The following is a 17,172-nucleotide window of genomic DNA, read 5'->3' as shown; positions in this document are numbered from 1 at the left end:
CACACATATATACCACTGTACAATATGTTCATATGGTCCTAATTTTGTATATTTGGGTAAAAAAAATATTTGTGTATTTATGGTAGAAAGAAGACACTAAATATATTCAATACTATGAAAAATGGCGAGGTAGGAGAATCACTTGAGGCCAGGAGTTCAAGACCAGCCTGAGCAACATAGCGAGGCCCTGTTTCTACAAAAAAAAAAAATTAGCCAAGCTCAATGGCACAGGCCTGTAGTCCTGGCTACTAAGGAAGCTGAGGTAGGAGAATCACTTGCGCCTAGGAGCTCAAGATTGCAGTGAGCTATAACTGGGGCCACTGCACTCCAGCCTGGGTGACAGAGTGAGACACTATCTCTAAAGAAAAAACTAGGATTAGAGATATTATTTATGTGATTTTCTCTCTTTTTAAAATCTTTCTATAATAAAACTGTAATTCTTCTTATAAGAATGTTATCTTTTTAAAAACTCTTCAACCCAATTTGCTAGGACCTGATGTATGCAATTTGATAATTTTTTTCAGACACAGAAGAAAGTATACTTAATAAAATAGACTTCTTAGAAACAGATTTTGTGTCAAGTTCCATTTCATCCATGTGATGCTTCTAATTCTTTATGTTATAATCTTATCTAGTGTAAACTTAGATCAGAACATTTATTTTAATCAGAAAACATGTTAACAATTGTGTTGCCAAGCAATTGGGTAAAGGGCAGTAACAGAATGATCTTCTATTTCAAGTAATTAAATCATATTGAAAGTTAAATAATAACCCAAACATAATTATCTAGTTCAATCCATTGAACAAAACTTACTTTGAGTGCCTACTATGTGTTAAACACTGTACTGGTAATTAATTTGACAGAGCCCTCTTCAATTCTTTGGACCTGAGATCAAAGAAAATGCAAGTCTAAGGGGTTAATTTGAACAGTTGCCCCTAAACCTAAAGCCCAGCAGAACAACAGTTCCTCCGATAAAAATTCCTTTGCTGCATAAGAAGATCCTGGATGTTTCATGCCTCAGCTGCTATGTCTTATCTGTAAAGCTCTCCTACTCCTGCACATGCAACACACTCCATCCTAAACCCAAACCTCAACACTGAAATGCAATTTGCCAAAAATGAAGTCAGTCTAGCACATAATCACAACTCCAATGGTAAAATAATGCAATGCTTTATTTGAATCAAATTTCAGTGAAAGCAGGCCAACTGAAGCCACCTGTTACACACATAGAACCCTCTTTTAGAAGCTCAACAACAAAATACTATAAATATTCATTCCTTATGAAATTGCTCAAAGGTCACTTTTAAAAGGAAGGTTATCAATGGGACAGCTGGTAATGGACTAGCTGTATTTAAAGACTCTACACCTGCATTTTAGAAGGCACTGGTAATTGAGAACATTGTGATGTACTATCACTACATTGCTGGGGAAAATTAATGGAAAATATTACTAGGTCTGTAATTCTTAAGAGCATTACATTTGATAACTTAACTGTGAAAACCAAAATCATTTAAATTCTATAAAATACTATTTGCCTGAACAGTCTGCACACCTTTTCAAAAGGTTCGTTGAATAATACCCGTGTTTCAAATAACCTCTTTCACCTCCTGTAACAACAGACTAGATTTTCAACAGCTGTCAAAATAGATTCCAGTATCCATTCTACTCAAGTGTGTTAGAAGAAGATCTTAAAACTGTCAAGCAGTGTCAGGATGTGGGCAACTTAGTATAAAATGTAACCGAGCTGACTCCACCGACTACAGAGAAAAGAAGAAAGCTCAAATTAGCTCAAAGAAAAAAGATCAATCAAAGGGAGAAGGACGAGGAGAAGAAAGTCCTAACGGCATGCTCAGATACGATAGGTTTTCTCTAATAGGAGACTACGGAACAGAATTCTGAAAAGGCACGTCGTTCATTCCATGTCACAGATGAACACCTCCTATGTGCCTTTCGCTCTGCCTGTACTGGGGCTACTGCCGGTTCAAGACAGGGTTGCCAGACTCTGCAAATAAAATTATAGGATGCCCCTGGTTAAATTTTAATCGCAAATACACCATGAATAATTTTTTAGTATAAGCACACCCCATTATTTGTGTCGTATCTGCAGTTCAAATTGAACTGGGGGTCCTGTAATTTCTCTGGCAACCCTACACAAGGGGGATAAGCACAGGCCCTTCCCTCCTGGATCTCTAAAATGGTAATTAAAAGGTAAAAATTTAATCTTTTTATTTAAAAAAATCTTTTAAACCATACAAAAGTTAAACTAGCAGCACAATTTATTCTCATATACATTTCACCAAGATTCATCCATGCTTTAATTTTTGTCACCGTATGCATAACATTTGAGAGTAAGCAGCAGACATCATGTCCCTTCACTCCTAAAGACTTCACCACGCATCTCCTAAGAAGAAGGCGATTTCCTAACGTGAGCAGGTATAATTATAACGTAAGGTAATTTATAATTGATCTAATATTATCCCCTATTACAGGGACTGCATTTAAATTTTACCAGTTATCCTAATACAGTCCTTTATGGCAATGTTTTTCCTAATCCAGGATCCAATTCAGAACCCTATGTTACATTCAGTTGTCTTATCACTGGTTTCCTTTACTCTGGAACACTTCCTCAGCTAACATCACAGTGATTCCAATCCAGAGTGCCAAATGCTGAGCTGGTGACCTCCAGAGGTGGTGTGAGAGCTCAGGGGATGATGAGACACCCCTTCCTCTGTCTTCGCACAAACATACCTGCTCTATTCAAGGACTAAATGAACACCATCATCCTGGTCAAGGCTGATGAACATCACTTGCCATTTAAACTCTTGGAAAGTTCAACAAAATACCCAAGCAATTCCTGTTTTAACTCTAGGAGTCTTTCCCTGTCTCAATAAGAAGATAGGAGAGTTATTAAAAAAAAACAACAAAAAGCAGCAAAAGAAATTCTTGTCCAAATTTTTCCTATCTAAAATGATGTGAACGGCCGGGCGCGGTGGCTCACGCCTGTAATCCTAGCTCTCTGGGAGGCCGAGGTGGGCGGATCGTTTGAGCTCAGGAGTTCGAGACCAGCCTGAGCAAGAGCGAGACCCCATCTCTACTAAAAATAGAAAGAATTATATGGACAGATAAAAATATATATAGAAAAAATTAGCCGGGCATGGTGGCGCATGCCTGTAGTCCCAGCTACTCGGGAGGCTGAGACAGGAGGATCGCTTGAGCTCAGGAGTTTGAGGTTGCTGTGAGCTAGGCTGACGCCACGGCACTCACTCTAGCCTGGGCAACAGAGTGAGACTCTGTCTCAAAAAAAATAAATAAATAAAATGATGTGAACTAAACATATATACACCATAATTATTTCCATATAACCCACTACCAGCTTAAAAACAGAATCACACAGGAGGCTCAAGTTTGACCTTACAGCTCAGAATTTCAGTATTTTAACTGTGCTCAGATCATCTGCAAATACCACAATAATCTGGAAAGTGTGCTAACACAGCTCTTTCTGCCACAAAAAGAAAATGTGAAAGGAGGGAAGTTTTGCTAAAACAATAACATCAAAGAACAATGACAAGAAACCTTTTTCCTTTTCTAACCAACACTTGTTCAATGAAAAGTAAAGGGAGAAACAATATTAAAGAATAAAAAGCACAGTATAATTATTTTCTTATTTAGCTGAAGTATGCAAAAATACTCAAAGGTTTTGTATTGAATGGTTTTAAGTTAAATAATAACTTTTATTAAAGGTTACCTCTATAAAAATAAATTTTTTTAATTATCACAAATTTCTAAAGAATTCAAACCACCAATTTATGCATAGATTCCCTATGACATGCTTTAAATGGCTCCATGACCATCAACAGTGGAATATTTACAGGCAAGGGTGTAGTGGTCACAACACATTTTATGTAACTTTCCCCAAAAGAAATTCTTTAGCACCGACAACCGAGTCCTTTATACTTGAAGAGAGTACACTCAATGAGCTAATCAATTAAAAAGATGAAAGTGGACACAAACTTAACTTTGACAAGTTACAGCCAGGCCAGCTTGTGGGGACTCTGGGCCATGCACCTTAAAGTCCCAATTGAATCATTTGAACCAGATTTGCTCAGGCCCAGAGGTGGCTGGTGTTCATCAAGAGAACCACATGCTCATTTCAGCTCTTGCTAATAAGGTAAAAGCTCTGAGAAAGAAACCATGGTTATCTTTTCCTGGACCTTTTAAATACCTACATTCATGGGTGTTTAAATTTTATCCCCTTGTTTCGATTGGCCCTCTGAGAATAATGTCACCCTGCTTTTGTATAACATGATACAGCTTACAAAGTACTTCACACATGTATAAATATTCAAGTGTCCCCACCATCCTCTCTTCTCTGGCCACACCCTGACTTGTCCACGTCCCTCAAAGTGTACATCCAGAATTGCCCTCCAGACTCCAGGGACAGTCTGGCTGGTAGCACAGATTTGTTCTGAATGCAACAACTGTATTAAAGAGTTCAGTGGCTTTGGGGGCAGCCATATTGTGACATTATTCATACTAAACTCTAAGTCTACTAAAATCCAGAGGTCCTCTGCACGCACGCTATTACTGTACCAGGCCTCCTCCAACTCAGGTTTAAGGGATGCCAATGTAGGGGGCTATGCCTTAGTGCTTTATATGTCACCGTGTTATATTCAAATATTTTCATCATGATCCTATCATCAAGCCATCAGTTGTCCCTCTAGGTTCAGCCACAGATTCGACAAATATACCTTTTCAGTCCAGATTACACTGCAGCCCTGCGGTGGCCACCAGCTTCACACAGGTATGACCGGACAGCACCCTGCCTCAGTTGTACCACCTCTCTCTAGCTTTCTGTCTTGGGGCTTCTCTGACACCACAGGATGAGACACCTGCAGAATTGGCTCAGCACTCACACATATACAAACCTGGAAGTGCAGGGACCTTGGCACCCTGGGGCAACCCCTGACCAAGGGAAGGGAAAACCAGTGGATATATGCCCACCTCTTCTCTCCTCACAGGATTCCTGTAGAATTAAGCCCCAGCTGCCCACAGCAGTGAACAGCTTGATAACATGGGCTTGCACTGGCTCTTCCTTTTCCCGGTTCTCTCTTCCTAGCCCCCTTTCCTGATGCCTGGGATAGATGCCCAAAATAAACCACCTGCACAGCAGCCCTTGCCTCAGGCTCTGCTTTCTTGGGGACCCCCAGGGTAAGTCCCACTCTGTCACCACCAATGATAATGTTGAATGTGAGCCCTGAGGCACAGCACCACAGACCTCCCTTCAGGCTGATGGTGGCGGAGCCAGGCCCCTCACTCACCAGAAGCCACACAATTGGGCTCTCACCTGCCCCCATTTCTTCATTTGATTCATCAGGAAATAAGGGCCTTTGTCAAAGGTCACGCTGAAATTTCGATATAGGATGCCCGACAGAATCCCTGTGATCTTCCCAGGACACAGAAGTCTCTCAGGAAATGCTATCTCCCTTTCTTCCCCATTCGCCCACCAAAAAGAAACGACATGAGTTCTCCACGGCCCATTCTTCCCATTCTTAGGCAAACCATGCTGGCTCCCATTTCCTCAACCATATGCTTACCAGCCATGTTTTAAGTACTCTACTGGTGTCTCACCCAGGACCAGCATTAACCTCACATGTCCCTACAACCTATGGAAGCTACTTTCTCCTTCCTGTTCTCTTTCTCAAACTGAGACAATGTTATTTATCTTGAGGCTTCTGATGTTTCTCCTAGTCATTTACCACTCTTCAAAAATTGAAAAGGGGTTCAGCACTGCCGTTTTAGTCACACATTTTAACTGTGTTTAAATCACATCTTTGGTGCACATATTCACACAGATAGACATGTATACAATGAAAGTCAATGTTATGTATGTATTTATGCTGCACACACAGACACTTGGATTTTAGGAACAGATCAGGATAAACCGCTTCAGAAATTCCAGTGATTGTTCTTTATGGGAGCGCTCTAGGGAAGTAGGAAGAGATCTTTCCCATCCAGTCTCTAGAATTAACATCTTTCCAGCTCAACTTTACAGTCCACAGCATCAGCAAAAAAAAAAGAATCTTTCCTGGAGCCTCATGTTCCATGGGACACTGATCATTAGTATGCCTGGAAATTCCAGCAGGGACATGTCCAAAAAGCTCAGGGGATGCTACAGCAGAGCCCAGCTCTGCCTTCCTCAAACCCAGACTCAGTGCTGACTGTGAGAGATGGTTCAAAGAACCAGGGAGGGAATTACTGCTGAAAGCAGTATGCAGAATGCTCCAATAATTTAATGAGCGATCATACTACAAAAATAAAAAACATATGTATTTCAGTGCTTACATGTGTAAGTAAAACTTGAAAAGATTTTTCATGTAATGATTCCATCATATGAAACACACTTGCATCACTGGGATGCTCTTTGAGTAAAACAATCTATGGGGACCTTCCAGGGCAGAGTGGCCTAAAAGCACCTGTAAGATGCCTTTAGTGTGCATTTTTGTGCATTACTGGTTAGGACTGACGAGAGTGCCTGCAAGGAGAACCTTGTCTTGTCCCTCTCCTTCCAAAGAGGTGCTGCTTTCAGGTAAAACAAGATGAGTTTTGCTCTGCATGTGAAGCCACCACAAAACCATAGAGAAACTCAAACACCATCCTTTCTCATTGCAGCAAGTTCAGGTGGGCAAAAGAGAAGTGATCCCCATCCTAACACTGGAGCCACCTGGGCCAGTTTAAAACCCAGCCCCAAACAAGGGCCCTATCAGGTTAGTGACATTTGACAGAGGCTGAGATGGTGGAAAGAGCACTGGACTAAGAGTCAGATTCTAACCCCAGACCTGCTGGCCACAGCTTTGTCAACCAGTGCCTTGTGTCAGAGCCTGGAAAAACCACTGTGCTTGGCCGCAGATTTTCAAACTGCTCTTATTGGACAGTTAGGTTGGGGAAGTGGCGGTTAGGGGGGTATCCACTTCCCACAACCCTTTATGTAAGTTTTCATTTGCAAACAAAAATCTTCTGATAACATATCCATAAAACTTGAAAGCCACTGCACCAAATTACCTTCCATCTCTAAAAGTCTATGTTCTTTCCACCCCAAGTAAGGTCCACAGACATGTAGCATTACAACCGCAGGAGTTCAGGCCCACCTCTCCAGAGCTCCTCAAACAGAGTTTTCAGTAACAAGATCCCCAAGTGATTTGTATGCATATTAAATTTTGAGAAGAACCAGTCTAAGACACTTTTATCTTTTCCTGTAAGTGTTTTGGATGTTATTGCTTAACTCTAGTTCTAATCAAAGTATCCTACAAAAGCACCCTACTTGGAGGAATCCTGAGAACTATTACTAAGTCTCATAATTTTATGGATACTTAAGAGGGATAAAAATATTAGGTGACCAGATGTTTTATTTTCCTAACTTTATGTTGGAAATCATGAGAGTGCCTGGAGTGACTCACGATGCCCCTTCCTCCGTTCACCAAGAAGTCATTCCTGATGGACAACAGGCTTCATGCGCCCCTCTCTCTAACCCACTCGCATTCATCCTTACCAGGCCCAGAAAGCCTCCCTTCATGTGACACATGCACAGAATTCCCCTGTACGTGTGGTTTCCTTAATGAAACTGGTCTTAGAGATACTAAAAAGGCAAGAATTGTCTAAGCCCTAAAGCACTTGTTTCACGAGACACATTCAAGTTTGCTTCTTCCATTCAGCTTCTTGGACTGCCCACGCCACCCTGTTCTCTCCCCTTCACTCAACTCCAGTTTGGTTCTCTAATCAGAACCATAGCATTTATTAACAGCAACTGATTATGGTCTAATTATCACATGTATGTTTGTTTCACCTCCACAACTCAAGTGTAAGCTCCTTGAGAGGAATTATTACATCTTTTAATTCTTCAGCTTTTAACAGAGCACCCAGCTCTCTACTAGGGTATTTGGTAAAGGTATATGGGCAGAGGAACTTGGGCCCACAGTTTCTTACTAGATACTCTTTGTCACGGACCATTATAATGGTACTGTATTATCTACAGTGTAAAAGAAACCACTGAATCATTTGATTTTTTTTCCCCTAGAAAACTAAGATAAGAAAACTGTATTAAAACGTTGATATGGAGAGTGGGAACAAAACCCAAGAATTAGCTTCTGAGTCCCGAGGAGTCACATGTTCCTACATGAAACAGGCTAGTTTCTGTGAATTCCAAGCTGGCTCTTGAGGTGCAGGCTTCAGAGCAAGGCCCAAGCTTTGACTAGCTAACTGAGAGAGAAAGCTCGGCTCTTGTTCTGAAAGTTCTGCTTTCTTTGGGAAAATCCTGCCTTAGGTGGCTTCCATGGAAGCAAAAAATAGCTCAGAGGAGATGTCTGATTCTGCATCTTAATCTGTGTGAACTGGATGAGCTCAGTAAGGTCTTGGAGAGAATGATTAGGAGAAAAGAAAAGCAAGAAACAGAATAAAAACTCAACGTAGTAATGATATATATATGTGTGAAGATTTCTACGAACACCACACCTTCCCTAGCAAATGAGTTATACAAGGCACTTCACCCATACATGAAAGTCTCCAAATTTCTTCTCAGGTTACGGAGAAGCAGTATTTTTCCCATTCTCTAATGTTGTCAATTCTCTTCAAAATTCCACTTCTGCAGCATAGACTGTGGGGTTGTCAGTTCCTTCTCAGCCTTTCTGACCCTCATTTTGCCTTCGCTTGCTTATTTAAACATAAACAAACTGATTTGACTGCTGTGAGGTTTGCCTGCCTTTTGCTTGCTTCGAAGAAGCCTGTTTATAGTACATACTCAGCTGGTGAAGCCCTTGAGCACCCAAGCTGTACAACCAAATCCAAGTTATTCACAACAAAGAGTAAAACTGTGAATGACCTGTTACCATTCACAATCAGCAAACTGCCCAGTCATCCCAGACCAACCCAAAGGAAATTACAAAACCCTAAGTGAAAAATGTTCCATACATAAAGCCCCTATATAGTTCATTCAACAAAATGATCTCTTCTTTTCACATTCACCACCTGAAGGAAAAAAGTGTTGACAAGTTATTTGGGAAAACTGGGTCAGGGCTGTGATGTTTTAGGAGACATAGTGGAAAAACAAACCTAAAACATAGAAAGTAGAGCCCAGTAGACTCATATTTTTAGGGTTCCAAGTCATCCCCAATCTCTTCTTGATAATCCTTTAAATGAAAAGATGTCTGATCATTTAGTAAAATGCCATTGATATCAATTCCATATTAATTAGAGGCAAATATAAACCTGAGAAACAGAATAGATCCTCATGGATCATTAACAAGTAACTTCTAGACAGGTTTTATTATCACAGTTTTACAGGTAAGAAAACTGAAGGCTCAGAAACTAACTGATTAGCCCAGTCTGAGTGATTTCAAAATCTATACTCTAAGAATCCTCTGCAACATATGCCCTCCGATGGGTATAAATAAATGGTCACCTGCTCAATACCTTCTTTTCTTCTCTATCTCAACCCTTCCTTCGCCGCCATGTGTCGATGTTGAGCTGCACAACCAAGCTGCGCTTAGATGATAACGTCACCAGGTGGCCAAAATGGAAACTGTCAGAACTAAACTGCCTCATTTCTCTCATTTTTGCCTCTGAGGATCATGCTTATACCAGAAAAACTCTTTCCCAAGAGTGTACAAATACACACACAGCACACACCACGCACACACGCATACAAGCACCCATACACACACAAACCTCTTTCATATTTTAACATCTTTTTTTCCTCCCTCCTCATTCTCAGCATGCTCCTGCCTAAAAGCCCCCTTGGGTTCTCTATCATCCCTGTAGAATGAACTCTTAGCTGTCAAAGTCCTGCACATCCATCACATCACTTCTGTTTCTAATTTCTGCCTCTTCGAGCTCAGCATTCTACGTTCTTCTGGCCACTCTGAACTCACCATTTCTTACATGCACCAGTCCCTTACACAAAGCAATGTTTTTACAAGCACCATCCCTTCTGCCTGGAAAATGCCTTCATGCCTGCTCTCCACAATGCTTTTTACATATCAAATCAGTTTCTACTCACCCTTCAACACTCAATTCAAACATATCTCCTCCTCAGTGAAGTCTTCCCTGACTCTACAGGCTACAGGCAAGTAGCTGCTAGGTTCTCAATGTTCCTGGTGCCTTTCCCGCCTGTACCTTTTATTCCCACACCTATGCTTCAGTGCCTGTATTATATTAGTCATTTCCTCAACACTAAGACCATCTATCATGTACCAGGTACTGGAATATAGTAAGTTACCTTCCTATTCCCACTGCATAACCCTGGGCCAGGAAAACAGTAGGCAGTCAGAAAATGTTTCTTCAATGAATAAATGAATGAATGAACTGCAAACAAGATCTTATCCATATCATCAATAAAACTGCAGCTGCTACTTTCTTTTAACTCCATTTGTGATCTAAAAAAGTAACTTATGGCAGAGGATGGCATACCTGTTCTATGGAAACCAAAAACCATAAAAATCACAGACTCAACACCTTCACCCTCTAATGACACCTGCAAGTGCTCTTTAGTCTCCACAATTATCTTTGTCGTAAGCCATTTCAGATAATCTTTTCTCTTGTGTTTAATTATAAGTATAGCAATAATCTTTTTGCTATTTATTTACTACACACATACACAATTTTCCCACAAAACATACACTATTTTGTGGGCTAAAAGTCTTTATGGATTAAGTTGTAAATCTCTATTTATTACACTGTTTCCACTGAAAAATATATTTCAAGTCCAAATGACAAAAATCATAAATAAACGATGCCACACAACCTATTTTTCTCTTGGGAACTGCAGTTAAAGTCAGTGGATTCCATCTTTGTCATTTGCAGATATCAAGTGACCATCTAGTCCCAGGAATGATCATCTGCAAACCTAGTCTAGCTAGAAGTCTCAATGTTAAGCTGGGCTGGTAGTTGAAGGGCCTTATCTGAGGGTATGAGGGTCCTGGAAATAAGCATTTACCTGGGGTTGATCATGACCAAATCTGGAATGAAAAAGAAAAACACACACACAAATAAACCCATAGGGACTAATTCAACTATTTTCTTTGTATCTATGAACCTGAGACAAAGGCTGAACCAGTGAATCATTAGATTCTTTAGCATCAAAATACATCTCACAGATCTCAAATAAACCATGTCTAATGTGCAGGATATCTCCCTATTTAAAATCAGTCCTGCAGTAAACAGAGACAAGTTCATACTATTACTAGTTATTTTTTCTTTATTATACTGAGATCAAGCCCGAGATGTGAATTTGGTTCCCATTCACCAAGTTCTAAAATCTCTAAACACTAGAAGAAATGTACGTGTATTTTTAATTGATGATTACAAAGTAAAGTAAGTGACACAGGATGATTTTGATACAGGGAATAGCAGCTATCCGATGAATGAGTCATTCTGCACAGCCTAGTTTTCCAAATTGGTAAGAGCTTTACACACCAACACAGATTTGGAGGTTAATTATCTTGGGTGTAAATATTTCCAAAGTATAATGAATATTTTTCTCTCTTCTTTTTTTTTTTTTTTAAGACAGGGTCTCACTTTGTTGCCTGGGCTACAGTGCAGTGCAGCCTTGAACTCCTGGGCTCAAGCAGTCCTCCTGCCTCAGCCTCCTGAATAACTGGGACTACAGGCCCACACCACCACACCTGGCTAATTTTTCTCTCTCTTCTTAAAGACTGTACCTAAAAATGTACTCTTTTGATGATTCACTGTTGTTAACAGAAAATAGCAATTATTGGTTCATGTTATTATAGAATGATGCCTGCAGGGTTAATTGAGGGTTCCTACCCTAATATTCCCAAGCCTTTAAGGTTTTTACCCCAATTCTTATATCTAAAGTTACAGCTTTTCTGTCTCTTTCCTAGTGGTCAGGCTGTCGGGGTCACTTTTCACTGCTGGTTACAGCATCCACTCACCCCATCCTAAATCTTCTACCCCTAGTATACTATGGATTATTTTTCAAGTTAAAAAAACATGTTAGGATTATGTCTGGAATAAGAGTAAGTATGTTATGAGAGAGGAACTGATAAAATATTCTCCCGGATGTTTTATGCCATCTACTCTGGTTGCTAAGTGGACATTTTTGTCCCCTTCCTGGTTTTTGGATAGGTTCCAGATACCTAGAGAGCCACACTGCAGACTCAGGTATGCTATGACAAATCTTGATGTTCTTCATGATCCCTGTACTCCAAAAGTAAACCAAGTCATCATATGACCTTCCTAATAAATTTCTGTCCTGGCCACACAACAAACAAGTGCAAAGGTTTCCATGTAGCCAAATGTCTACGTTGAAAAGTTAATCCAGAAACTGGAAAAATGGTCCCTATCTTCCATAATGGTTCTGTATTTTGTGCACCTACATCATTTAGCAGCATAAACAGGTGAGTATCTTAACAAATAAGTATGATAAAATTTTTCAAGGGAAAAAATTATCGAATGATTTCCAACAACTCATAGAAGTTCATTTTTTTTGTTTACTAAATGACAAGATTTTAAAACTGGGCCACTTCTTTGTAATACATCTAATTGTTTTACTTACTAACCTGAGCTGCTATATTGAGAAAAGCCCTCTCCATCACTCAAAGGGAAAAAAATGGAAAAAATGTTGCTCTGACATCTGAGCAACCTAAAGATGAATTATCATCATTAAACAGTCCCTAAAAGCACTGAAGTCATACATTCAACAAAAATGACTATACTTAAATCTTTTGCATTCTATAAAACGCAGACGTTTATATAACCTTGTTTGTCAAACCTGAGAAAGCAAAACCCAAGCAGGGAAACCAGGCTACCTGTTGACTGGAAGGAAGCAAAGAGAATGGATCATCAGTTACCCTAGTTATGCTTCCACACCCTTATGAAGGAGGTTGGCCCTTCAGCTATTTATAAATGTGGAGCTCAACCCAAGGGGGCCTTGCCACTGCCACCCTAGTGAGTAACAATGTGAGCTGTTAGGCTGGGGCTAAATGGAATCTCCCTCAGCATGGCCCTCCATACTTGGCAGTGCAGGATCTTTTGGGTGCAGTCCCTGTCTGGTCAGGAAAAGGACTGCGAGGATTTCCAGTGGTCACTTCCACCCTATGATTCTATATATGGAAACATCCCATTCTAGTCTATTCGGCATCATGAGCACCATAGTAGGGAGGAGTGAGGAGGAGGCCGGCCCTCTTCTTGCTGCTCTGAAGGCACACTCACTTTAGTGTCTCCCAGGCCCCACTGCCCTGGACTGGACCTTGTCATCAAATGGCAGCCCAGACCTCTGCTGAGTCTTGTAGGCTTACAGCTCTAACATGGAACAGCTGGAAGAGGACCCTGCATTCTTTTCTCTGCATAAACACTGGGGGCTCTGTTCACCCTCCTGCAGCAGCATGAACTAAAGAATTTCCCCTATCCAAAATCACAACCATCAGACCTTTCCCCATCCCCCAGCCTCCCCTTACTCCCCAGGATATAATTTCAGTCTGTCACCACCCCAGCTAGCAAATAGCAAACTGCTGGACCTTTGGAGTACGTTCACTTTCTATACTAGGTGAGGTGTCTGTAAATACTAGCAGGGTAATATGAAACAATTCTGTTCCATTCAGTAAAGTTTCCTAACAAAAAGCAATAAGGAACCCAATTCATGCCTGCTGTTTCTATAAGACCCTTTCTCCAAGACCCATAATCGATATATATGGATAACGTCATGATCAGGAAGCGTAACCACGTAATACACATACTGCGAATGTCATTCTAATAGTCTGTAGCGTCACCTACATATTATTCTGAAGACGAGGCTCTAAAACCGGAATATCCGTGGGGAAAAACGAATAATAAAATTGGATTTTCATGTGTTCCCATACAGCCTTATCCAAGCTTGGCTTCTGAAGGGCAGTCCTGGGCTTCTTCATATGTAGCTGAAATTCAGCGAGCCACGTTGCCCAAAAGAAGAAGGGAAAAAAAAAAAAAAAAAAAAAAAAAAAAAAAAAAAAAAGCCCAGAAAATCCAGACTCTACGTGACCTGACTTACTTATTTCCCAGGAAACTGCATGAGAGAAAAATCATTCATGCTACCGTAGCTACCACACGGAACGGACTGTCGGAGTTCACAGTGGGCAGAACCCCAAAGCAGCCAGCGGAGGTAAATGGGCGGCGGGGACCGGGGAATGGGGGTGGATGCCAAGGGCCCCGGGGGCCCGCGCTGCCCGGGTCCCAGCGGAGCGGCTGTCGGGGGTGGGCCTGGGCCAGAGGAGGGGACGCAGGGGGCGGGCGGGACGGCGGTGGCCGCGCACTTACCAGGGCTGTTGGCCTCTCCTTCGAGGACGTGCAGCTCGGCGCAGTCGGCCAGCGAGTGCTCCAGGCAGAGCTGGAGGAAGCGGGCCTGGGTCTGGCTCACGCGCTTGAGCAGCGACAGCAGCGCAACAGTCTGCTCACACTCGTTCCAGCCCTTAAACCAGCCCGCCAGCACCCCGACCTGGTCGCGAAACATCATGGTTAGGGGGCCGCCCTCGGTCTACAGAGCCCCCTGGGCGCCCCTGCCCGCCCCGCCCGCCCCAAAGTTTGGCGGAGCCGCAGCCCCGCGGCCGCCGGAGACGCGATCCCGTTCCAAGGTAGCTCTAGTGCCCGGACGCTGCAGGTACTGCCTCGGCTCCTGCCTCTCTCGTCTGGTTTCAGTTACGTTCCGGTGGTTCTGGCTGATTTCCCCAGAGACGATGACAGACAGTAGCACGGAAATGTTTCTTTAAAAAAAATAACGACTTTTCAAAAATCCCCCACAAGGCACACAACTGAATGAAGAATGCTCTCTCTCTTTCCTCTTCTTGCAGCTTCGGGATGGTGATTTCCGACGTCCCGGGGTCTCCTCCCCGCTGGGCGGTAGCTCGGACCCTTCACACCCGCATTCCCGAGCGGCAATCACCACTGGAAGGAGAGAAAGAGCTGCAGTGAGACCTCGGCCAGCCAAGGAGCGCGCCCGGGGGGACGAGTGCATCAAGGGGTGCCGGGGCGGAGGGGTGGGAGCGGGGGCTGGGGGCGTCCCGCGGAAGGTTGGGTCCCCCAAATTCCGGCCGCCCCTCCGCACCCGGATGCGGGAGATGGGCTATTCCCGTCCGGGGAATGGCGAGAAGCCTCCGGGTTCCCAGGTGCGGGAGGAGACCCCGTGGCTTCCTGTTGCTGCCGCTGCCAACGGCTGGTGCTCCCTGCACGCCCCACCCGGGGTGGCCTCGGGCGCTGTGCCTGCGAACGCCAGCACCAGCAACAGATCTTCCCCGCGCAGAAAACTTGCAATGCGGCTGCGAAGGGGCGCGGGGGTGGGGGTGGGGGCTAACGCAAAGCAGAGGCGGAGGCAGCGGCAGCCCGAGTTCCTTCCTCCCCCTCCTCCTCCTCCTCCTCCTCCTCCTCCTCTTACTCCTCCTCCTCCTCCCAGAGAAGCAGCCGAACGGCTGCAGCTCCATCTACAGCAACAGCCAGCATCTCCACCGCCAGGCGCCCCTCTGGATTTAGGCCGTGAGCAGCCGCGGCAGCAGCTCGAGACAAAAATAAACTCTCTCCCCACCCAAAGCTCCGCGCCCTGCGGGCGGCGGCGCAACCCAGAGCCCCGGCTCCCCAGCGCCGCGCTGCGCCGCTCCAGCCCACCCGGGAGGTCTCCCAGGGCCTGCTTCGCCTGGAGCGATCAGATGTGTGCGTGCGTGTGCGTGTGTGTGTGTGTGTGTGTGTGTGTACGCGCGTGTGTGTTTTAAGCATCCTGCCGCCGCCTACGGGCGGGTCTGTCCGGCCCAGCGCCTACCCCGCGCGTCCCAGGCCGAAGGCAGCACGGCCCCGGGCGCACGCCGCGCGGGGACAGCCGGAGTTCGCAGCACTTCTTCCTTCAGCGGCCAGGGCGGCCCCGCAGGGAATGCGGATCAGCGCCGCCGGCACACGCCCCCCAACGATCGCAAAGAAGAAAGTTCGGCTTCGGGGGTTCCCCCAGTCCTATCAGTGTTTTGGTGGCCGCCGGCGGCGGGGAGGAGAGCCCAGCGGCTCAGCCCTCGAGGGGCGGCTCACTCCCAACATCTGCTTCCCAGCTCCCAGAACTTCTCGGGCCTAGGGGCAAGATCCTGGGGAGAGGACCCCTAGTGACCGTCGGGTACGGAAGGGAGGGGGCGCTCACCTCGGTGCGGCTCATTCCAGCGGCTCGGGGCCCCACGCGCGGGTCCAGGGCCGCGGCGGCTCTCAGCGGGGTTGGGAACGCCCGGAGCCCGGGCCGCGGGCCATGCCGTCGGGGCGGGCGGCGCAGGGAGAGTGAGGCGCTGCGGGTCAGGGCCGCTGCAGCCGCCGCTGCTGCTGTCTCCAGTGTCGGCTCACGGAGAACTGAGCCGCCCGAGCCGGAGTTCCCCACATGCTACTGATTAACATACACCATTACATCATGGGCTTGGCAGGGAGCGCCCGAGCGGGGGGAGAGGAACCCGGGCGGCGGTGGCGGCAAGCGGGGGGAGCCAAGGGGAGGATCCCCGAACCCGGCGGGCGGCTGGTGGGGGAGGCGGATTCCTATGTGGGGACCAGAAAAGGGGGAGGGGAGCGGAGTGGGAGGAGCCGGGTGGCGTAGAGGGGTCGAGTTGGAGGAACCGCGGAGCAGAGAGAAGTTCGGGGAAGAGGAGGGGTCTGGTGAATTTCTCCCCGCGGCTGCCTGCGTGTTCTGGAGGAGCCGGGGCACTCGAGCTGCCAGAGCCCGGGCAGGAAGGGACTCGGAGGGCGCTCGAGCGGGGGCGGTGCTGCCACCCGCTGCTCGTCCTTGGGAATGTGGTTCGCCGACTTGGGTGACCCATTGGCCCTTCTGGGGGCCCAAGGGTGGCAGAGAGGCGTGGCTTGCGGGGCGGTAGAGACCTGGGATCACTGCTGGTGGAGGCGGGATGGGTCCCGGGGGTGGTGAACGTGAAGGGCCTAAGAGGGCGAGGGGCAGTGCGCAGAGCTGGACGTGCCAAGGCGCGGAGCTCCGTACGGCCCTTGTACGAGGGCCTGGGCCGATCATCCCTCGGCCCGGGTCAGGGGCTGGATGTCCTTGCTCCGGCTGGGGGCCTCGTGGCCGGCCCGGCACCTCTCCCGGGCCTCTCTGTCTCCCCTGGGTGGCGGCTCGACTTCTGAGGCCCGTTCCGGAGCTATGCCTAGCGCGCGGGCTGCGGCTTCGG

At 45.6% G+C, this 17,172-nt stretch overlaps 1 protein-coding gene across 4 annotated transcripts in view; it reads right to left on the bottom strand.

The window, feature by feature from the left end:
* Window positions 1–16,307, bottom strand: part of SAMD4A (sterile alpha motif domain containing 4A) — a 209,712-nt gene extending 193,405 nt beyond the window's left edge. For 2 of the 4 annotated variants that reach the window (XM_069487010.1, XM_069487027.1), the window contains exons 1-2: window positions 16,155–16,307; window positions 14,303–14,926 (exon numbers count right to left, since the gene is read on the bottom strand). In XM_069487010.1, coding sequence (XP_069343111.1) covers window positions 14,303–14,498 — 196 coding nt within the window. In that variant the 5' untranslated portion in view covers window positions 14,499–14,926; window positions 16,155–16,307. Of the gene's footprint in view, window positions 1–14,302; window positions 14,927–15,086; window positions 15,302–16,154 lie in introns of those variants that run through there. The other 2 variants (XM_069487033.1, XM_069487020.1) reach the window with 2 other exon arrangements.
* Window positions 16,308–17,172: the final 865 nt, after the last annotated feature.

The sequence above is a fragment of the Eulemur rufifrons genome, chromosome 2 (assembly GCF_041146395.1).
Source record: "Eulemur rufifrons isolate Redbay chromosome 2, OSU_ERuf_1, whole genome shotgun sequence".
NCBI lineage: Eukaryota > Metazoa > Chordata > Mammalia > Primates > Lemuridae > Eulemur > Eulemur rufifrons.
Note: the sequence above shows the minus strand (reverse complement) of the source record. Positions and strands in the feature narration are given on the sequence as shown.